The sequence below is a fragment of the Dipodomys spectabilis genome, unplaced genomic scaffold (genome assembly GCF_019054845.1).
Source record: "Dipodomys spectabilis isolate Male_0828 unplaced genomic scaffold, ASM1905484v1 ptg000176l, whole genome shotgun sequence".
NCBI classification, from domain to species: domain Eukaryota; kingdom Metazoa; phylum Chordata; class Mammalia; order Rodentia; family Heteromyidae; genus Dipodomys; species Dipodomys spectabilis.
In genome coordinates this window covers 2,057,818-2,081,449 of record NW_024870853.1, presented here as the reverse complement: position 1 = coordinate 2,081,449, position 23,632 = coordinate 2,057,818, and the positions used below count along the sequence as shown (strand labels likewise).

At 43.1% G+C, this 23,632-nt stretch overlaps 1 protein-coding gene across 2 annotated transcripts in view; it reads left to right on the top strand.

Moving 5' to 3' along the window:
* The window catches only part of Taf1 (TATA-box binding protein associated factor 1), a 105,557-nt gene extending 88,452 nt beyond the window's left edge, over window positions 1-17,105 (top strand). Inside the window, exon 38 of one of the 2 annotated variants that reach the window (XM_042694846.1) lies at window positions 16,930-17,105. In XM_042694846.1, coding sequence (XP_042550780.1) covers window positions 16,930-17,056 — 127 coding nt within the window. In that variant the 3' untranslated portion in view covers window positions 17,057-17,105. Of the gene's footprint in view, window positions 1-7,157; window positions 7,286-16,929 lie in introns of those variants that run through there. The other variant, XM_042694847.1, reaches the window with a different exon arrangement.
* The last annotated feature ends 6,527 nt before the right edge of the window (window positions 17,106-23,632 follow it).

The window sequence follows — 23,632 nt, the reverse complement described above, 5'->3', positions numbered from 1 at the left end:
TCTGTGTGACTGGAAACTTGACAACATAGGTGATGTAATTCCAAGCTTCCATATTTATTAAATGTCTTTTAGAGATCTCTCTGGCAGTAGTGTGACCATGGACAGGCTGGAGAGAGAGAGCAGTGATGCTAGATGGTGGAGACTAAACTGTGACTAAGGCCATGGCAGTAGGGGGAAAATAAGAGGGTTTATCTTAGTGACTATTTCAAAAGTAAGAGAGAGCTAAGCCTGTTTCTCTAGACAACTGAGTAGAGATTCCATTCACTGGGAAGGTCAAGAGTGAAAGGGAGAGGAAATGGCTGTTTATTTGGAACATGTGAGTTTTGAAGCATGCCTGGTAGAAAGCTTAGTATTTTTACAACCTTAGGAGTAAGTGAAATCACCCAGGAAGCATGTGTCAGAACATGGAGAACAGAATATTGATAAACAGTATTTAGGGGCCAACAATAATAGAAAACTTACAGCATAATAGTTCTCAAAGTACAGAAGAGAGGGAGACATATCTACTACAGAGAAGTAGAGAAATCAGACCTGAGGGAATCCTTTGATTTGGCAATTAGCAAGTCCCAGGAGACCTGAATTAGCAAAAGTAATCTTAGCAGAGTAGATAAGGATCTGTGCAGGAGTGGAGTATGGTTAAAGTGTGAAAACAATGGAAATCATAGATTACTCTTTCCAGAGACTAAGCTTTGAGGAGTAAAAAAGGAAGTCAAGGTGAAAGATAGCTATGCTTAGGTAAGACTTAAGGGAAGAAAACAGTGTAAGAGGAATTGGAAAATAATAAAGGATAAAGCACTGTGCAAACTTGAAGGATCTTGGGCAACACCAGTAGAGAAGTTGGCCTTAAGAGGAGAACAGATGCTGTTACAGATCAAGTATACATAAGGGAGATAGGAAGTAGGAATAAGGGAGATAGGAAGTAGGAAAATTTCCTATTTACTGTATGAAATCAGTGTGTGTGTGTCTGCCTGTGTGTGCCTGCCTGCCTGCCTGCCAATAAATATTGGGGCTTGAACTGAGGGCTTATGTGTTGTCCCTTAGTTGTTTTTTTTGCACTTTTTTTTCCAGTCATGGGGCTTGAACTCTGGGCCTGGGCACTATCCCTGAGCTCTATCAGCTCAAGGCAAGTGCTCTGTCACTGAGCCACAGCACCACTTCCAGTCTTCTGGGGATTAATTGGAGATAAAAGTCTCATGGAGCCAGGCGCTGGTGGCTCATGCCTGTAATCCTAGCTACTCAAGAGGCTGAGATCCGAGGATCGCCATTCAAAGCCAGCCCCGGCAAAGAAAATCCATGAGACTCATATCTCCAATTAACCACCAGAAAACCAGAAGTGGCGCTGTGGCTCCAATGGTAGAGTGCTTGCCTTGAGCTGAAGAGTTCAGAGACAGCACCAAGGCCCAGAGTTCAAGCCCCATGACTAACAACAACAACAACAAAAGTCACAGACTTTCCTGCCCGGGTTTCTTTGAACCGTAATCCTCAGATCTCAGCCTCCTGAGTAGCTGATTACAGAGGTGTGAGCCACCAGCCCCCAGCTTGTCCCTTAATTATTTTGATCAAGGCTGGTACTCTGCTACTTGAACCACAGCTCCACCTCCTGCTTTTTACTGGTTAATTGGAGCTAAGAATCTCATGGACTTTCTGCATAGGCTGGTTCCAAACTGCAATCCTGAGACCTGTCTCATGAGTTGCTAGTATTATAGGAATGATCTCTTGCCCAGACTAGGGGAGATTATCTTTGTAACAAAAGTAGAAACGAGATGGTGGCTTGAATAAACTAACTACTAAAAGAGAGAATGAGAAACTAGAAACAAGCTAAATGTCTGTCTATCCATAGCAGAGAGAGGTTGAATGATACTGTATGTCCAGTCGGTAAAGTGCAGCTGTTAATGAGGAAAATATAGTAAACAAAGATATTCTTGAATATAATAGTCACAGAATAGAAGGTAGACTTTAATGATTTTTCACTTATTTTGAGGGACAAAGAATAAAGACACATTTTTGCATACTTAGGAGAATATACAAAAAGACTGGGCAAGCAGCAACTCAACGTTAACACTCCTAGGGCTCGTTCTTTACTCTGAGCCTTTCTATTTAAGAGGTTTTTTTTGTGTGGTGCCATTGGGTTTTTTGTTTGCTTGCTTCTTTGTCTGCTATAATAGTGAGTGAGGAAAGTGGGAGCTGGAGCTGACTAGAGATCCTTCAGTGAATTATTTACTGAGTGTTTAATCCACAAGGGAAATATTGTTCTCTTCTTTTTTTCTGGTACTAGGGTTTGGACTCAGAGACTTATTCTTGTTAAGGAGGCATAGCAAGTATCTACTTGAGCCCCATCCCTAGTATATAGTGTTCATTTTAAATGGTACCAATTTATTGTGATTATTTTTTTCTGGAGAGGTACTTAGCAACATGGCTGTCAAGGAGTAGAAGCACAAAACACTCTGTACCATTCTGGTGTTGGACAAGTCCATACAAGATGTAGTAAATGTTGAAATACGTAGTGTCCTATGAAGGTACAAAGAAGGATGGGGAAGGCATGTAAACAGACCCTAGAGCTGAAGGAAACCTTCTCAGAGATGACTAGTAGGAATTAGCCAGACAAAGAAGGCACTGGGTTTGGGGAATAGACTGTGCAAAGAGCTTGCAACTGTAAATTAGTGAAGGATAACTAAGCATGGTGCACATGGGAAGAGCTGGCAAGTGCTGAAACTACAAGGGTCCAGATCTAGAGAAATGTAAGGAATCTGGACTATAGGGAAGTATGTGGCTCACACCTACAATCCAAGCTATTCTAGAGGCTGAGATCTGAAGATCACAGTTTGATGCCAGCCCTGGCAGGAAAGTTTGTGAGACTCTTATCTCTAAAAAAAAAACCATAAATAGAGCTGTGGCCTAAGTTGTAGAGTGTTGGTCTTGAGCAAAAAAGCTCAGGGACAGTACCCAAGCCCTGAATTTAAGCCCCAGTAACACAAGCGCGCGCGCACACACGCACACACACGCGCACACACACGAGAAGTATGTGGAAACCAGTGTGTGTTTTGGTCATGGGGCTTAACTCTGGGCCTGGGCACTGTCCCTCAGTTCTTCAGCTCAAGGCAAGCAAGGACTCTTACCATGTGAGCCATAGTGCCGCTTCTGGTTTTCTGATGATTTACTGGAGATAAGAGTCTCACGGACTTTCCTGCCTGGGCTGGCTTTGAAGCGTGATCCTCAGATCTCAGCCTCCTGAGTAACTAGGATTACAGGCAAGAGCCCCTGGCACCTGTCTTGTTTTTTATGTTTTGTTTTTGTTGGTCGTGGGGCTTGAGCTCTGAACATGGACACTGTCCCTGCACTCTTCAGCTTAAGGCACATATTCTACCACTTGAGCCACAGCACCACTTCCAGTTTTCTGATGGTTAATTTGTGATGAGTCTTACAGACTTTCCTGCCCTGGCTGGCTTTGAACCACGATCCTCAGATCTCAGTCTCTTGAGTAACTAGTATTGTAGCCACCAGCACCTGGCTATGATATGTATTTTAATGGAAACTGGTGGAGAAGAATTTCAAAGGCTCACAGAGTGATCTGCAGTCTCCAGTACTTACAGAAAGAGCAATCAAATAAGATCTCAAATTTGTCATTTGGATTTGACAATTGGTGACTCGGATGGCAAGTGGTTTGAAGAATCAGATGTGAAAAAATAGAAACAATTTCTCTGAGCTTGATAAGAGCTATGACTCACTGTGCAAGCCTCTCTGCAAAGAGTTCCACTTACCTAACCTCATCTATTTATGAACCACCTATGAGAGAAGATATCGTTTTCATTTCACAAATGAGAAAAATTGTTCAGAGTCACAGGAGGACATACTAGAAGCCAGCTTTTAAATTAAAGCCAGAAAGATGAGTATTGAATATTGGAGAGGAGTGTGTGTGTGTGTGTGTGTGTGTGTTTGTGTGTGTGTGTGTGTGTGTGTGTGTGTGTGTGTGTGGTTGTGGTGTTAGTAGTAGTAATAATAGTAGTAGTAGTAGTACACTGGAAGGAGCTTCAAAACCATTCTTCAAGCTGGGAATGTGGCTTAATGGATAGAGTGCTTGCTTATAATGCATGACGCCATATAAACAGAAAAGGCCAGAAGTCTCACTGTGGCTCAAGTGGTACACTGCTAGCCTTGAGCAAAAGAAGCTCATTGTCAGTGCCCAGTCCCTGAGTTCAAGCCTGAGAGCTAGTAAAAACAAAAAACCATGCTTCTAGGCATTATAGGCCCTACTATGAAGGTTTGTCTTTACCCTAAAAACAATGGATAACTTTTATGTGGAGGTTAGGTAGACCCTGGGAAAGTGATCTCAAAACAGTATTTTTTTCTATTGACCATTAAGTTCCTCCACCCTAATTTCAAGATCTTAACACCACAAATAAATCACAGTATTTACTAAATACAAGCTAGTTATAGTGAAGTGTATCTGTAGTCACAGCTATACTTTGGGAGGCTGAGGCAGAAGGATGACTTACTGATTGAATCCAGGAGCTTGAGGCCAACCTTGACAACATAGTGAGATCCTGTCTTTTTTTTTTTTTTTTGGTCGGCCGTGGGGCTTGAACTCTGGGCCTGGGCGCTGTCCCTCAGCTCTTCAGCTCAAGGTGAGCGCTCTACCACTTGAGCTACAGCGCCACTTCTGGTTTTCTGGTGGTTTATTGGAGATAGGAGTCTCACGGTCTCTCCTGCCCGGGCTGGCTTTGAACCGAGATCCTCAGATCTCAGCCTCCTGAGTAGCTAGGATTACAGGTGTGAGCCACCAGCGCCCGGTGATCCTGTCTTTTTTAAAATAACTTTTTATTGAGACTGATTACATAAATTTCACATATTTCCCAGTATTGTGAGATAGCGATACTTAAAGTCACAAACACATTTTAACCTTCACAAGGCAAATTGTCATTATCATGGTCTATAATGTTTGTGAATTCTGTGAGCCTTGACAGTACAACTATTTGTTCTACATGGGGTGATATCTACATTTCTTTCCTTTTGCTTAGTGTAAGCTGTTCTATCTTTCCCTCTCATTCCCTCCCTCCCATCGCTGCCCTTGAGGTGCTTAGTTCATTTTCATCAATGGCCAATGCAGCTGATGGGCCCCTCTGTTGTACATTCCCCTTTCCCCCCCTCATTCTGTGCCTTCCTCCTAGCTTCCCTCAGATGTACACATATATATACCAAGAACATGGAGCCATTTAGAAATGATACGACAAATTGAGTGGAGGTCCTTTGTTTCTTGAGTCCTGTTTACTTTGTCATATGAGATCCTGTCTTAAAAAAGATCATCTGGGTTCACAACACCTAGGATATGTGATGGGCACACAATGAGAACTGAATAAAGGCTTATGTGCATGTGGGGGGGGGGCAAAAAAATAGATCAGACAAAAAAATAGATGGCTCACACTTGTAATTCTAGCTACTCAGGAGGCTGAAATGTAAGAATTATGGTTTGAAGCCAGCCAGACCAGGAAAGTCTGTGAGACTCTTATCTCCAATTAACCAGCAAAATGTTGGTTAAATAAAAATTCAAGTAGAAGTGTGCTGCCCTGGAGCAAAAAGCTCAGGTACAGTACTTAGGCCCTGAGTCCAAGCCCCAGGATTGATAGAGAATAAAAAAAGGCCAAAAATATTGCTAAATATAGTAATCTGACTTTCCCTTTCCCCCACCTTTGAAAGCAAAAAACTGTTTGTATACTTTCTTTTTAGCTCTTTCCTGCTGTACTTCTAAAAAAAAAACTTGATCTAGGTGTGGTAGTGCATTCTTGTTCCAGCACCAGAGTCCAAAGCAGAAGAATCAAGAGTTTGCAGCCAGGGAGACCTGGTCTCAAAAAGAAGAAGAAGCCGGGCGCCAGTGGCTCACGCCTGTAATCCTAGCTACTCAGGAGGCTGAGATCTGAGGATCGCGGTTCAAAGCCAGCCCAGGCAGGAAACTCCGTGAAACTCTTATCTCCAATAAACCACCAGAAAACTGGAAGTGGCACTGTAGCTCAAGTGGTAGAGCACTAGCCTTGAGCTGAAGAGCTGAGGAACAGCGCTCAGGCCCGGAGTTCAAGCCCCACAACCAACCGAAAAAAAAAAGGAGAAGAAGAAAAAGAAGGGCTGGGAATGTGGCTTAGTGGTAGTGTGTGTTTGCCTAGCACGTATCAAACCCTGGGTTCAATTCCTCAGTACCACATAAACAGAAGAGGCACTGTGGCTCAAGTGGTAGAGTGCTAGCCTTGAGCAAAAGAAGCTCAAGGACAGTGCCCCGGCCCTGAGTTCAAGCCTCAAGACTGGCCAAAAAAGAAGATGAAAGAAAACACTGATTAGTAGGCCCCAATTCAGTCTTCTAGAGTTATAAGAGAGGAAAAGTGAGGTGGTCTACAAATGTCACAAAGGCCCAATTGTGGTCAAACCCAGGGACTCACATATGCTAGGCAAGCATTCTACCACTGTGCTATATCTCCAGTCCTTCAGGTGATTCTTGAGAGTTTGGAAAAGTGTTGTAGCAACATTTGCAAATTAATACTGTCTTCTATCAGCTGTTAACTATTGTATTTCAGAACAGAGTAATGATTGCTTATTGGAAATTTCAGTTTCTGGTTTGGAGTGAGCATTTATAATACACACATGTATAATTCTGATGCAGATAATCAGTGAAGTAATAATGGCAACATTCTGAATAATCCTCTTGTAATATAAATGTTAGAATAAAAAAAAAACCATAATTGTGTGTATGTGTTCAAATATTGGGACTTGAACTCTGGGCCTCATTCTCTCCTTTAGATTTTTTTGCTCCGGGCAAGTGCTTTGCCACTTGAGATACACCTCCACTTCTGGCTTTTTGCTGGTTAATTGAAGATAATAGACTTTTCTGCCTGGGCTGGTTTCAAACTATGATCCTCAGATATCAGCCTCCTGAGTATCTAGGATTGCAAGCCTCAGCCACCAGCACCCAGCTCAGAATATTTTTTTTTATTATCAGGCATATTGTTGCAAATTGAACTTTTGGTTTTTGGTTAATAACAATATCTTGTTAACATAATTCTTAATATTTTATAAATTTTATGCATAACTGATCATTAAAAGTATATATAAATTATAATTTTTACAAGTTTATTTAAGACTTTAAAAATCACTTTTTTGAAATTTTGCCCGTGTAGGTTTTGATTTACTACATTTTGGGAACATGGAGTCCAGTATTGTCAGGCAGCACCATTATTTCGGATTTTCAACTTTCTTAGATATAATTCATCCTGATTTACATTAAAATAAAAATTTTTTGCTTCTATCCTGTGTTTGTGAGCTTACATACTGTGTAGTAAAAAAGTGGACTTAGTTAATGTATAACATATGTAAAAAGTAGATAGCAGAGAAAGCTGAATTAACTTACATTCTAATAGGTAGAAGGACTGTCATATCAGTGATCACAAAATTACTCGCTCTTTCTGTTTTCTTATCCCTCTAAAACCAGCACTACTTAGGGTAGGAAATGGCTTTATAAGAAAAGCAAATTAATGGTCAAAGAAAGATCATGAAATACTTTAAAAGAATTTATAAATGAGAACTAGAGTTCTAAGTGGCAAGGATACTTAGTTTCAATTTCTTCAACTATAAAATATTATCAGTAAATATTAGTGTAATGCTAAACATGTTCTAACCTTGTGGACAAGAGTTTAAACCCTAGACATAACCACCCCCTAGGAACCCAGGGCCTTATGCATGCTAAGCACATGCTTTACCACTGAGCTACCAACTCCTTAACCCTAAGCTAGTCTTGTTTATTTCCTACCCAACACAGAGGAGGTTAAATAAGTGAAGAAAAAGGAGAGGGAGTGACTCTGAGAAGCCTTCCCCCTTCACCATTCCAATCCCTAATTCATACAGTTCAACGAAGTTTCTCCAGTATCATGAAATTTCAATACTTAAATTCATAACCAATCATATTAATGAGGAACTTCTAGCCTTTGAACTTTTTTTATATTTAACAGTGGTTAAAAATATGTATCTTGGGACTGGGAAGGTGGCTCAGTGGTAGAGCGCTTGCCTTCCATGCATGAGGCCCTGGGTTCGATTCCTCAGTACCACATAAGCAAAAAGAAAAAAGCTGGAAGTGGCGCTGTGGCTGAAGTGGTAGAGGGCTAGCCTTGAGCTGAAGAGCTGAGGGACAGCGCCCAGGCCCTGAGTTCAGGCCCCACGACCAGACCCAAAAAAAAAAAAAAAGAGCCTAAGATCTGAGGATTGTGAATCCTAAGCCAGCCTGGGCAGAAAAGTCTGTGAGATTATGTCCAACTAACCACCAGAAGAGCTGGAAGTGGAGGTGTGGAGCGCCAGCCTTGAGCAAAAAAGCTAAGGAACAGTGCCTAGGCCCTGAGTTCAAGCCCTAGAACCTTCCACACACACCATAAAATAAGAGCTTTGGATCCTCTTCCAGAAAAAAAAGTACACATGCACATAACATTTTATATTTGATATTGTTTGCATTAAATTATATTTATTTTGAATTTTGTTGCAAAGATGCTGTACAGAGCAGTTACATTTACATAGTAAGATACATTTCTCTTTGATCATTTTTACCCACTCCATTGTTGTTCTCCCACTATCCCTACTCTCCCCCACCCCTCCTCCCCCAACGAAGTTGTAAAGTTCATTTCTGACTTAGTGTCCTGTAAGTATCATTGTTGCAATGGGTCATCTTTTGTACTTCTTTCAGCATTTTGTTTATTTCCCTTCCATTCTCCCAATGCATATACAAGATGGAATTTTGTGCTTCTATCAGAAAGAGTGGCCCCTTTCATAAGGAAATGGAAAGACTTGGAAAAAAATCATTAAGCCAGACCCAAAGAAACATAGGCTCTGTGGTTTCCTTCATTTCTAATAATTAATATAAGCCTAGTTTAGTACTAACAAAGAATTATAATAGCTCAAGAGCTATGTACATGTGACCATACAAAATGATGCTAATTGAAATGAATGCCAAGACATGGAAACAAGTCTTTTTTTTTTTAGTTGTCAACCTTGATGTTGCCAATGTACTGTATCTAGTTCTTTCTTCTTATTTTATTTCATTTCTCTTTTTCCATTGGTTTATCCCTGGCAATATTCGACATTTTTTGCACTCCTGATTAAGATTGGGTGGGGGAGGATTGGGTGGGAGTGTGGGGGGTGGGGAGGATGGGAAGAGGAAACAAAGGAGGAGGCTACAATGCTTGATAAGAAATGTACCCATTGGGGGGCTGGGAAGTTGGCTCAGTGGTAAAGCGCTTGCCTTGCATGCCTGAGGCCCTGGGTTCAATTCCTCAGCACCACATAAGCAAAAAGACAAAAAGCCGGAAGTGGTGCTGTGGCTCAAGTGGTAGAGCGCTAGCCTGGAGCTGAAGAGCTGAGGGACAGCGCCCAGGCCCAGAGTTCGGGCCCCGTGACCAGAAAAAATAATTAAAAAAAAAAAAAAGAAATGTACTCATTGGGCTGGGAAGGTGGCTCAGTGGTAGAGCGCTTGCCTTGCATGCCTGAGGCCCTGGGTTCGATTCCTCAGCACCACATAAGCAAAAAGAAAAACGCCGGAAGTGGCACTGAGGCTCAAGTGGTAGAGTGCTAGCCTTGAGCTGAAGAGCTGAGGGACAGCACCCAGGCCCAGAGTTCAGGCCCCACACCTGGACCCAAAAAAAATTAAAATTAAAAGAAATGTACTCATTATCTTGCCCATGTAATTGTAACCCCTCTGTACAGTATTTTCACAATAAAAAATAAATAAAAATTAATTTTTTAAAAAAAGAAAGAAACTAAGGTAAGCCAGGTGCTGATAATACTAGTTACTCAGGAGTCTGAACTCTGAGGATCATGGTTCGAAGCTAACCCAGGCAGGAAACTCCATGAGACTTATCCAATAAACTACCAAAAAAAGCCGGATGTATTGCTGGGTGCCAGTGGCTCACACCTGTAATCTTAGCTACTCAGGAGGCTGAGATCTGAGGATCACAGTTCAAAGCCAGCCCAGACAGGAAAAGTCCATGAGACTCTTATCTCCAATAAACCACTCAGAAGACCAGAAGTGGTACTGTGGCTCATATGGTAGAGGGCTATCCTTTAGCTGAAGAGCTGAGGGACAGCGCCCAAGCTCAGAGTTCAAGCCCCACAACCGACAAATAAAAAGCCAGATGTGGCACCGTGGTTCAAGTGGTAGCGTGCAAGCCTTGAGCAAAAGAATTTCAGGGATAGTGCCCAGGCTCTGAGTTCAAGCCCCAAGACTGGCAAAAAGAAAGATAAAGATAAAAAGAAATTAAGGTAAAGTTGGGTTTAGTAGTGCTTGTCTACAATCCCAGAAGGATCAGCGTAGGCTACACAGCAAAACCTTATCTCAAAAAGAATATGTGAATGTTGCTTAATGGTAGAGCCATTGCCTATTGTACACAGGCACCAGCTTTAATCCCTAGAATTAGAAAAAACAAGCCGGGAGCAGGTGGTTCATGCCTGTAATCCTAGCTACTCCAGAGGCTGAGTTCTGAGGATCCTGGTTTTCTGAGCCTCTTATCTCCAATTAATCACCTAAAAGCTGGAAGTGGAGCTGTAACTCATAGTGGTAGAATGCTAGCCTTGAGCAAAAAAAGCTTAGGGACAGTTCCCAGACCCTGAATTCAAGCCCCAATAACAACAACAACGAAAAGTAACAAAAATGCAATGAATTGAAACAAAGTACATTGTATGCAACTGTAAGTATGATGAAATAACCTTTGTATAATTTATTTCTGCTAATAAAAATTTAAATTTAAAAAAATCTGACTCCTTACTGTTCTCTGGCTTCCTGTTTGACCATGTGATCTCTGTCACAATGAGCTCACATCATGAAGCCATCCACCATGATGTGCCAAAACCAAGGAGGCCTCACCAGAATCTGAATCTGTGGAACCACCCAATCTTGGACTGTGAGCTTCAAAAATTTAGTTAAATAAACCTATCAACAAAGTACCTAGCCTCATGTATTTTGTTATAGTGATAGCAAACAGACTACTACACTGGCATATAGTAATGTAAATGGTTCTTATACTTAGATCAAGTGGAATTGTTTTTTGTTTTCTTTTGTTGTTCTGGTACTGGTTTGAACTTCACATGAGTGCTGTGCCTAAGCTTTTTTACTCAAGACTACCACTTGAGCCACAGCTTCACTTTCAGCTTATTGGTGGTTAATTGGAGGTAAGTTTCTCACAGACTTCCTGCCCAGGCTGGCTTGGAACCAAGATGGTCAGATCTCAGTCTCCTGAGTAGCTATGATTATAGATTATAGAGTCTAACCCAGGTTAGACTCTCTCTCTCTCTCTCTCTCTCTCTCTATATATATATATATATATATATGTATATATGTATATATATATATATATATATATATTAAGGGTAAGAAAGGGGGTACTTCTTGGACAATGTGACCCTTCTCCATTTCTACCCCCTCCCCAGTCCTGCCCACAAGTTGCATAGTTCATTGTTTACATAGTATATATTGGATATAATTGCTGCATTTGTTCACCTTCCCTCCATGTGCACCCCGCACTTCCCTCCATGTGCCCCCCCACACACTGCCCTCTTTAAAAAGACAACAAGGGCTGGGAAGGTAGCTCAGTGGTAAAGTACTTGCCTTGCATGCATGAGGCCATGGGTTCGATTCCTCAGCACGACATAAGCAAAAAAAGCCAGAAGTGGCACTGTGGTCAAGTGGTAGAGTGCTAGCCTTGAGCTGAGGATCTGAGGGGCAGCGCCCAGGCCCAGAGTTCAGGCTCCACGACTGGCAAAAAAATAAATAAAATAAAAAGACAACAAAAAACATTCCATGCCTTGGAATTCATTTTTATTAATAATACTTTAGATGTTTAGAGGAGTTATACCTTTGGATTTCTCCCCTAAGTGTATCCTCACTAAGTGTATCATACTCCTTTCATCTGTTTGTATGTAAATGCATAGAGCCATGTATAAGTTATTATATCCAGTTGTATTTTAGATCTACTGGCAAGACTGCTTTTGCTTATAGTTGGAGACTGCCTGTGTTTCTCTTTATCTCAAATCTTACTATAGTACCCCAAGACTAAAAAGATAGTCTCTCAGGGGCTGGGAATAGAGCTTAGCGATAGAGTGCTTGCCTAGCATGCATGAAGCCCTGGGTTCAATTCTACAGTACCACATAAACAGAAAAAGCCAGAAGTGGCACTGTGGCTCAAGTAGTAGAGTGCTAGCCTTGAGCAAAAGAAGCTCAGGGACAGTGCCCTGGCCCTGAGTTCAAGCAAAAAACAAAACACACACACACACACAAAAACAAAAAACAAGCACTGGTTGTTTGTGCCTTCACTCCTAGCTACTTTGAAGGCTGAGATATAAGGATTTCAGTTCAGATCCAGCCTAGACAAGAAAGTCCATGAGAGTCCTATCCCCACTAAACTGCACAAAAAAAAAAAAAAAAAAAAAAAAGGCTGGAAGTGGAGCTCTGGCTCAGCTGGTAGACGGAAGTGGTGCTGCAGCTCAAGGTAAAAGAAGCTGAGGGACTGAGTTCAAGCCCCAGGATCAACACACACACAAGCACAAGTTAAATAATCCATTGTAAAACACTAAAAATAGTGTTTGTTACCCATTAAAGATTTTGTGTGTTGGGGAGAGTGGCAGTGCTGGGAATGTAATACAGGACTTCATGAATGCCTGGGTTGCATCCCTAACCCCTGCAGTTGCTCTCTCATACAGGATTGATGGGAGCGTAAATTGATTTGTTTTTTATTTTTGTTTTTTGGTTGGTCATGGGCCTGAACTCTGGGCCTGGGTACTGTCCCTCAGCTCTTCAGCTCAAGGCTAGCACTCTACCACTTGAGCCACAACACCACTTCCAGCTTTTTTTCTGCTTATGTGGTGCTGAGGAATTGAACCCAGGGCCTCAGGCATGCAAGGCAAGTGCTCTACCACTGAGCCACCTTCCCAGCTGGGAGTGTAAATTGATACAGCTCTTATGTTTGATTTTTTAATTTTGTTTTTGGTGCCTGTACTGGGACTTAAGCACAGGGCCTTACACTCTCATTTGGCTATTTTGCTCATTACTGGTGCGCCTACCACTTGAGTCACAGCTCCACTCACTTCTAGCTTTTTTCATATTTTTGTGATTTATTATTAAGTAGTTATGAATATTATTAAGTAGTTTGTTATAAATTAGTTATTAAGTATTTACATTATTATTTAGTTGTGTCAGGTTATGAGTACAATGCTTCTTGGTCAATGTCACCCTTTCCTTCATTTTTCCCCATTTTCCCCTTCATGTCCCTACCCTAAGTTACATAGTTCATTTTTTTTTTACATAATGTACACTGAATATAATGACTACATTTGCTCAAACTTCCTCCCTACATTCCTGTGCCCCTCCTTTGTTCACTCCCCCAAAACATTTCCACATGCTGTTTCGTGCAGGTTCTGGGGCTTGACATCAGGGCCTAGATATTGTCCCTGAGTTTTTGTGCTCAAGGCTAGTTCTTAACCAATTGAGGTACAGCATCATTTCCAGTTTTTTTGTGTGTGTATGGGGGCCATGGGGCTTGAACTCAAGGCCTGAGTACTGTCCCTGAAGTCTTTCACACAAGGCTAGCACTCTACCACTTTGAGTCACAATGGTTCTGGTGGCTTATTGGAGATAAGAGTCTCACAGATGACTTTCCTGGGCTGGCTTTGATCAGCAATCCTCAGATCTTAGCCTTCTGGGCAGCTAGGATTACAGGTATGAGCTGCTGGCACCCTCCTTTGTTTTGGTTCATTTGCTGCTGAGGATTGAACTTGGGCCTTGCATATTCTAATAAGTCTCCCTATACCACTGAACTACACCCTCAATCCTAAAAAAGAATGAAAGTAGGCACTGGTGACCTACTTATGTAATTCTAGCTACTCAGGGAGCTGAGATCTGAGGATCAAGGTTTAAAGCCACCTCAGGTATAAAAGTCTGTGAGGGGCTGGGAAGTTGGCTCAGTCGTAGAGCGCTTGACTTGCATGCCTGAGGCCCTGGGTTCGATTCCTCAGCACCACATAAGCAAAAAGAAAAAAGCCGGAAGTGGCGGTGTGGCTCAAGTGATAGAGTGCTAGCCTTGAGCTGAAGAGCTGAGGGACAGCGCCCAGGCCCAGAGTTCAGGCCCCACGACCGGACCCAAAAAAAAAATAAAAAGTCTGTGAGTGGGCTGGGAATGTGGCTCAGTGGTAGAGTGCTTGACTAGTATACATAAAGCCCTGGGTTCGATTCCTCAGCACCACATAAGCAGAAAAAAAGCCAGAAGTGGAGCTATGGCTCAAGTGGTAGAGCACTAGCCTTGAGCTGAAGAGCTGAGGGACAGCGCCCAGGCCAGGAGTTCAGGCCCCATGACCGGAACCCCCCCCCCCCAAAAAAAATAATAATTTTAACAGTCTTAGGGCTTGGACTTAGGCCTGGCCCTGGCCCTGGCCCTAAGCTTCTTTTTCTCAAGGCTAGCGCTCTACTACCTGAGTCACAGCACCACTTCCAGCTTTTTTGGTAGGAGATTAGAGTCTCACGGACTTCCCTGTCCAGCCTGGTTTGATCCTCCATCCTCAGTTCTCAGCCTATTGAGTAGCTAGGATTATAGGCCTGAGCCACTGGTGCCCAGCAAAAATATCCGCAAGTATATTTGCCTCAAAGTTAAAGCACTCTAGCCAGGTGCCCATGTCTCAGGCCTGTAATCTTTGCTACTTAGGAGGCTGAAATCTGAGGATGGTGGTTCGAAGCCAGCCAGGGCAGAAAGTCCTTGTGAGATTCTTATTTCCATTTAACCACTCAAAAACCAGTAATGGCACTGCTGCTCTAACTTGTAGAGTGCTAGCCTTGAGGTGAAGAGCTCGAGGACAGAGCCCAAACCCTGAATTCAAGCACCACAACTGACCAAAAAAAAAAAAAAGTTAAAGCACGCTGACCTAGGTGCATACACACACATACACACACACACACACACACACACACACACACACCCCGCGCGCACGTGCGTGCACGTGTGTGTGTGTGTGTGTGTGTGTGTGTGTGTGTGTGTGTGTACCAGTTCTGAGGCTTGAATTTAGCACCTGGGTGCTATCCCTGAGGTTTTTTTCCCTCATGACTACTACTCTACCACTTTGAGCCACAGCTCCATTTCGAGATTTTTTAATGATTATTGGAGATAAAGAGTCTCACTGACTTTCCTGCCCAAGCTGGCTTCAAACTATGATCCTCAGATCTCAGCCTCCTGAGTAGGTAAGATTACAGGCAGGAGCCACTGACTACCATCTTGTCCATAACACATTTATCTCAATCACCAAAAAGCCAAAAGTGGAGCTCAACCACCAAAAAGCCTAAAGTGGAGCTGTAGCACAAATGCTAGAGTGCTAACCTTGAGCAAAAGCAGCTCAGGGACAGCGCCCAGGTCAAAGAAAAGGACCTGTGAGTATTTGTTTCTAGGCAGTTAACTCTGCAGCCTTCTTCCACTGGGGAACCCTGTAGTTTTGTTGTTGTTGTTGTTTTTTGGGTCCGGTTGTGGGGCCTGAACTCTGGGCCTGGGCGCTGTCCCTCAGCTCTTCAGCTCAAGGCTAGCGCTCTACCACTTGAGCCACAGCGCCACTTCCGGCTTTTTTCTTTTTGCTTATGTGGTGCTGGGGAATCGAACTCAGGGCCTCATGCATGGAAGGCAAGCACTCTACCACTGAGCCACCTTCCCAGCCCCAACTCTGTAGTTTTATATATATAATTTTTCCATTTCCTAGAATAAATTTCTTTTTTCTTTCTTTTTTTTTTGTTGTTGTTGGTGGTGGGGTCTGAACTCTGGGCCTGGGCACTGTCCCTCAGCTTTTCAGCTCAAGTCAAGTGCTCTACCACTTGAGCCAAAGTGATAATTCCCGTTTTCTGAGTGGTTTATTAGTGATAAGTCTCATAGACTTTCCTGCCCAGGCTGGCTTTGAACCGCGTTCCTCAGGTCTCAGCCTCCTGAGTAGCTAGGATTACAGGCTTGAGCCACTGGCAGCCAGCTTAGAATGAATTTCTATAAAATGTATTTTAAGGGACTGAGAACGTGGCTTAGTGGTAGAGTGCTTGCCTAGCATGCATGAAGCCCTGGATTCTATTCCTCAATACCATATAAACAGAAAAAAACGGGAGTGGCACTGTGGCTCAAGTGGTAGAGTGCTAGCCTTGAGCAAAAGAAGCTCAGAGTCAGTGCTCATGGCCTTAGTTCAAGTCCCAGGACTGGCAAAAAAATATGTATTTTAAATGTTTGAAGGCCTGGGAATGTGTCTTAGTGGTAGAGTGCTTGCCTAGTATGCATGAAACCCTGGGTTCAATTCCTCAGTTCCACATAAGTGGCTTTGAGCACAGAGAGGCTCAGAAACAGTGCTCAGGCCGAGTTCAAGCCCCAAAACTGGAAAAAAAAATGTTTGGAGAAGTTACACCTTTGAGTTCTTCCCCTAAGGGTATCCTTGTTTCAGTCTGTGAATGGAGTCCTGTATAAGTTATCATGTTCAGATATATATATTGTCGGTCGTGGGGCTTGAACTCTGGGCTGGGGTGCTGTCCCTCAGCTCTTCAGCTCAAGGCGAGCATTCTGCCGCTTGAGCCACAGTGCCACTTCCGTTTTTTGAGTGGTTTATTGAAGGTAAGAGTCTCAAGGACTTTCCTTGCCTGGGCTGGCTTTGAATTGAAATCCTCAGATCTCAGCCTCCTCAGTAGCTAGGATTACAGCCATGAGCCACTGGTGCCCGGCTCAGTTATATTTTAGATCTAGATGAGATAAAACATGCACCATTTGTCTCTCTGAGCTTGGCTTATCTCACTTAGCATTATTTGTTCTAGGTCCATCCATTTTTCTGCAAATGACATAATCTTATTCTTTCTAATGGATGAGTAAAATTCCATTGTGGATGTGTACTACACTTTATTGATTCACTTATCTGTTGTAGGGCATCTGAGATGTTTCCACAGCTCGACTATTGTGAGGAGCTCTGGAGTTTTGCCGCAGGTGAAGAAGAGGGGAAACCTGAGAGGAGGACAGATTTAGATATGAGCAGAGAAGCAACAGGCAAGTAAAGTCTGGATGTTTGCTTTATGTACATCTGATTGTCCCCTTACTTTCACAGGAATAATCATTGTACACTGTACACATTCTTACTGAATCGCAGCAAAAATAAATTTTACTTCTTTTCTTAAATTTATTTTTGATAATGAAACAAGGTTTATTCCTTTGTTTTATTATTATTATTATTTATTATTCCTTTGTCTTGTTTGCTTCTATATCTTTGGGAGGGTAAGAGGTACACAGATATAGAGAGAAAAGGGGTGAAAAATTGCAGCAGTGGTACTCAATAGAAAATATACAAGCCAGCACCTGTGGCTCATGCCTGTAATCCTAGCTTCTTGGGAAACTGAGATCTGAAAATTGTGGTTCAAAGCCAACCCAGATAGAGGGGAAAGTTTGTGAGACACTTATCTCCAATTAACCACCAAGAAACTGGAAGTAAAGGTGTGGCTCAAAGTGGTAGTTTGCTAGCCTAGAGGAAAATCATTCAGAGGGGCTGGGAAGGTGGCTCAGTGGTAGAGCGCTTGCCTTGCATGCCTGAGCCCTGGGTTCAATTCCTCAGCACCACATAAGTAAAAAGAAAAAAGCCGGAAGTGGCACTGTGGTTCAAGTGGTAGAGTGCTAGCCTTGAGCTGAAGAGCTGAGGAACAGCGCCCAGGCCCAGAGTTCAGGCCCCATGACCGGACCCCCCCCCCCCCAAAAAAAATCATTCAGAGCCAAAGCCCAGGCCCTGAGGCTCCAGGACTAACCAAAAAAAAAAAAAGAAAGAAAAAGAACTATACGCTAGGTGCAGGTGACTCACACCTGTACTACTCAGGAGGCTTAGATCTGATTATCACTTTCAAAGTCAGCCCCGGAAGGAAAGTCTGTGAGACTCATCTCCAACTAACCTCCACAAAACCCGGAAGTGGGGTTCTGACTCAAAGCTGTAGAGCACTAGCCTTGAGCAAAAAGAGCTCAGGGACAGTGCTTAGCCCCAGATTTCAAAACCCATGACTGACCAAAACAAACAAACAATCAAACAAAAAAAAAACTATACAATATGTGGGTGGGAACAGAAGGGAAAAACTGGGACACAGGGAAGGGATGACACTGTTCAAAAAGAAATGTAGTCTTAACTTAGGTAACTGTAAAGCCTATGTACATCACATTTATAATAACAAACATTTTTTAAAATTTTATTTCTGGAAGTGGCGCTGTAGCTCAAGTGGTAGAGCGCTCGCCTTGAGCTGAAGAGCTGAGGGACAGCGCCCAGGCCCAGAGTTCAAGCCCCACGACCGACAAAAAAAATAAAAATAAAAAATAAATAAACAAAATAAAATTTTATTTCTGTGAACTATGCAACTTGTGATGGACATGGGAGAAAGGGAATGGGAGAGAAAAGGGAATAGGTGACATTGTATGAAAGGAAATGTACTTATTTCTTGATGTATATAAAGGTAACCCTTCTGTGTATCACCTTTAAAATAATAATAAATTGAAAAAAAAGGTTTATTTCTTGTGCTAGTCCTGGGTTTGTTTGTTTGTTTGTTTGCCAGTCCTGGGGCTTGAACTCAGGGTCTGGGCACTTGTCCCTGAGCTATTTTTGCTTAAGATTAGTGCTCTATCACTTTGAACCACAAGTCCATTTCTGGTTTTCTGGTGTTTAATTGGAGATAAGAGTTTCCTGAACTTTCCTCCCTTTGCTGGCTTTGGACTGTGACCCTCAGATCTCAGCCTCCTGAGTAGCTAGGATTAGCTCCATGAGACTTTTATCTCCAATTAACCACCAGAAAACTGGAAGTGGACCTGTGGCTCAAGTGGTAGAACATTGGCCTTGAGAAAAAAAGAAAGTTCAAGGACAACACCCAAGCCCTGAGTTAAAGCCCCAGGAGCAGTACCAACTAAACTAAAAATTACTTTTTTTTGTCAGTCGTGAGTCTAGACGTCAGCTCTTTTTTTTTTTTGGTTAGTCGTGGGGCTTGAACTCTGGGCCTGGGCACTGTCCCTCAGCTCTTCAGCTCAAGGCAAGCGCTCTACCACTTGAGCTACAGCGCCACTTCCGCTTTTGTGGTGGTTTATTGGAGATAGGAGTCTCACGGTCTCTCCTGCCCGGGCTGGCTTTGAACCGCGATCCTCAGATCTCAGCCTCCTGAGTAGCTAGGATTACAGGCGTGAGCCACCAGCGCCCGGCTTAGACCTCAGCTCTTAAGCTCAAGGCTAGCACTCTACCACTTGAGCCACAGCTCTACTTCTGGCTTTTTCTGCATATGTGGTGCTGAGGAATTCAACCCCGGGACTCATATACACAAGGCAAGCACTCTACCACTGAGCCACTTTCCTAGCCCCTAAAATTTACTTCTTTCTTTCTTTCTTTCTTTTTTGGGGCGGGTCTGGTCGTGGGGCCTGAACTCTGGGCCTGGGCGCTGTCTCTCAGCTCTTCAGCTTGAGGCTAGCGCTCTACCACTTGAGCCACAGCACCACTTCCGGCTTTTTTCTTTTTGCTTATGTGGTGCTGAGGAATTGAACCCAGGGCCTCATGCATGCAAGGCAAGCGTTCTACCACTGAGCCACCTTCTCAGCTCCCTTTCTTTCTTTTTTAATTTACTTCTTTTTATATTTATTTTTGTCTATTGTGGGGCTTAAACACAAGGCCTGATTGCTATCCCTGAGCTCTTTCACTAAAGGCTAGCACTCTGCCATTTTGAGCCACAGTGCCACTTCTTGTTTTCTGGTGGTTAATTGGACAGAAGAGTATCTAGGACTTTCTTGATCTGATCCCCAGATCTCAGCCTCCTGAGTAGCTAGGATTAAAGGCATGAGCCACTGGCCCCAGACTTTTAAAAAAAATGTTTATTGTTATTATAAAGGTGATATACAGCCGGGTTCTGGTGGCTCACGCCTGTAATCCTAGTCACTCAGGAGTCTGAGATCTGAGGATCACAGTTTAAAGCCAGCCCAGGCAGGAAAATCTGTGAGATTTTTATCTTCAGCTAACCATCAGAAAACTGGAAGTGGCACTGTAGCTCAGGTTCTAAAGCTCTGGCCTTCAGCTGAAGAGCTGAGGAATAGCACCTAGGCCCAGAGTTCAAGCTCCATGACTGACAAGAAAAAAGAAAAAAAAAAAGTAAAGAGTACATTTTGTGGGCTGGAAAGGTAGCTCTCTGGTAGAGTGCTTGCCTTGCATGCATGAGACCCTGGGTTTGATTCCTCAGTAGCACATAAGCAGAAAAAGGCCAAAGTAGTGCTGTGGCTCAAGTGGTAGCGCGCTAGCCTTGAGCTGAAGAGCTGAGGAACAGTGCCCAGGCCCAGAGTTTAGGCCCTACAACAGACAAAAAAAAAAAAAAAAAAAGACTACACCTCTTTTTGGGCAAAGTCACGCCTTCCCTCTGCTCTCTCCTAGATTTTCCTACCCCCATAAGATTTCTTTTTTGGTTTTTTGGTTTTTTGCTAGTCATGGGGCTTGAACTCAGGGTCTGGGCACTGTCCCTCAGCTTTTTTTGCACAAGGCTAGTACTCTCCCACATGAACCACAGTGCCACTTCTGGCCTTTTCTGTTTATGTGTACTGAAGAGTCTAACCTCATGCATGCTAGGCAAGCACTATACCACTAAGCCACATTCCCAGCGCTTCTCAGGAAAAAAATTTTTTAAAAGAAATGTGCTCTTGGGCTGGGAAGGTGGCTCAGTGATAGAGCGCTTGCCTTATATGCCTGAGGCCCTGGGTTCGATTCCTCAGCACCACATAAGCAAAAAGAAAAAAGCCGGAAGTGGCGCTGTGGCTCAAGTGGTAGAGTGCTAGCCTTGAGCTGAAGAGCTGAGGGACAGCGCCCAGGCCCAGCATTCGGACCCCACGACCGGACCCCAAAAAATATAAATAAATAAAAGAAAGAAATGTGCTCTTTACCTGACTTATGTAACTGTAGCCCCTTTGTATATCACTTTTATGATAACAATAAAATATTAAAAATTTTTTAAGTTGAGGGAAGCCTTGGCTATATAGCAAGACCTATCAATAAGTAAATAAAACTCTAAGGGAAAAGAGGTTTTTATTTTTACTTTTTATTTGTTTTTATTTTTACTTTCATTTGTCCAAGTAAAAATGTCTCCACTTACTACAATGTGAAAACTGAGGACACAATGCAAAATGAAACAAATCTGCTCTTGCATTTTAGCCAAACTGATACAGGAAGCAAAAATCTGGATGTAATCTGGTTGAGGCAATGGGAGACTGTGAAAAGAAGAGGGAGAGTTAAGAAGAAAAAGCAATGAGGGCTGGGAAGGTGGCTCAGTGGTAGAGTGCTTGCCTTTCATGTATGAGGCCCTGGGTTCGATTCCTCAGCACCACATAAGCAGAAAAAGCCAGAAGTGGTGCTGTAGCTCAAGTGGTAGAGCGCTAGCCTTGAGCTGAAGAGCTGAGGGACAGCACCCAGGCCCAGAGTTCAGGCCCCACAACTGGCAAAAAAAAAAAGAAAAAGCAATGAAACTTACTAGCTATGGACAAGATAGATAAGTGAGCATAGTTTTGCAATAGAAAGGCTTGGGTGCCAGTAGCTCACAGCTATAATCCTATCTACTCAGGAGGCTAAGATCTAAGGATTGCAGTTCAAATCCAGCCAAGGCAGGAAAGTTCATGAGACTCTTATCTCCAATAAACTATTTAAAAAAAAAAAAAAAAAGCTAGAAGGGGTTGGGAAGGTGGCCCAGTGGTAGAATGCTTGCCTTGCATGAGGCCCTGGGTTTGATTCCTCAACACCACATAAGCAGAAAAAGGCAGAAGTAGAGCTGTGGCTCAAATGGTAGGGTGCTAGCCTTGAGCATACAAAACTCAGAGAAAATGCCCAGGGCTTAAGTTCAAACCCTAGGACTGGTGTGCGCGTGCACACACACACACAAAAGGCCACTGGGCACAGGTGGATCACGCCTGTAATCCTAGCTACTCAGGAGGCTGAGATCTGAGGATCTTGGTTCAAAGCCAGCTGAGGCAGGAAAGTCCGTGAGACCCTTATCTCCAATAAACCACTCAGAAAACAGAAAGTGGTGCCATGGCGCAATCAGAAAAGCTGAGGAATAGCACCCAGGCCCAGAGTCCAATCCCATGACTGACAAAAAAGAAAAAGAAAGGCCTTTGAGCTAAATCAGAATGGATAATGAGGAGAGGCTGATAAGGGCAGGGGTGAGGATATTGCAGACTTTCGTAGCTAGCCAAAAGCCAGAGCCACAATAAGCATGGACTGCTTGCAGAAATGTAAGTAAGCCAGTGTAGAAGGTGAAGTTAGTAAGGAAGTGAAGCATGGTAGATTATCAAACAGACCCCAAAAAATTTATAGGCCATGATGAAGAGTTTGGGCTCTATTTAGATCTGGTAATGATTTAAACTAAAGCAATGATAAGTCAGGCATGGTGGTATACACCTGTAATCCCAACTTTTGAGAATCTGAAGCAGAAGGATCATAAATTTAAGGTCTGCTTGGGCTACATAGGGATTTCCAGGCCAGCCTAACGTAGACTACATAGTCAGATCTGAAATACACATACATAACACATACATACACAATTACAGTAGAGAAAAAGAACATGAATAGGATGGATGACAGATTTGGGAGATGTTTAGGAGGTAGAGTAACCTCTATTTGAAGTCTAATTTTTAGTAAGAGACAAGGAATCAGGAGTTGATAGAATTCAGTCATCTAATTAGTAAATATTAATAGTATGCCAGACTGTGTTCCAGGCGCTGGTGATATAGCACTGGAAAGCATGTATATAAATCTTTCTTTTAATGGAGCTTAGAGTAAAATTTGGAAAAACAGTAAGCAAACATAAACATTGTATGAATGGATAAATTTTAATTTTTTTTGAGGGGGAGGTTGGTCATGGGGCTTGAACTCTGGGCCTGGGCGATGTCTCTCAGCTCTTCAGCTCAAGGCTAGCACTCTACCACTTGAGCCACAGCACCACTTCTGGTTTTCTGGTGGTTTATTGGAGATAAGAGATTCAAAACTTGCCAGGCGCCAGTGGCTCACGCCTGCAATCTGAGGATCGCAGTTCAAAGCCAACCCGGGTAGGAAAGACCGTGAGACTCTTATCTCCAATAAACCACTAGAAAACCCGAAGTGGCGCTGTAGCTCAAGTGGTAGAGCGCTCGCCTTGAGCTGAAGAGCTGAGGGACAGCGCCCAGGCCCAGAGTTCAAGCCCCAAGACTGACAAACAAACAAAAAAAAAAGTTTCATGACTTTCCTGCCTGGGCTGACTTTGAACTGTGATCCTCAGATCTCAGCCTCCTGAGTAGCTAGGATTACAGGCCTGAGCCACTTGTCCCTGAGCTTTTAAAAAATTATTATTATTGGGACTGGGAAGGTGGCTCAGTGGTAGAGTGCTTGCTTTGTACGCATGAGGCCCTGGGTTCGATTCCACAGCACCACATAAGCAAAAAGAAAAAAGCCAGAAGTGGTGCTGTGTCTCAGTGGTAGAGTGCTTGCTTTGTATGCATGAGGCCCTGGGTTCGATTCCCAGCATCACATAAGCAAAAAGAAAAAAGCCGGAAGTGGCGCTGTGGCTCAAGTGGTAGAGCGCTAGACTTGAGCTGAAGAGCTGAGGGACAGCGCCCAG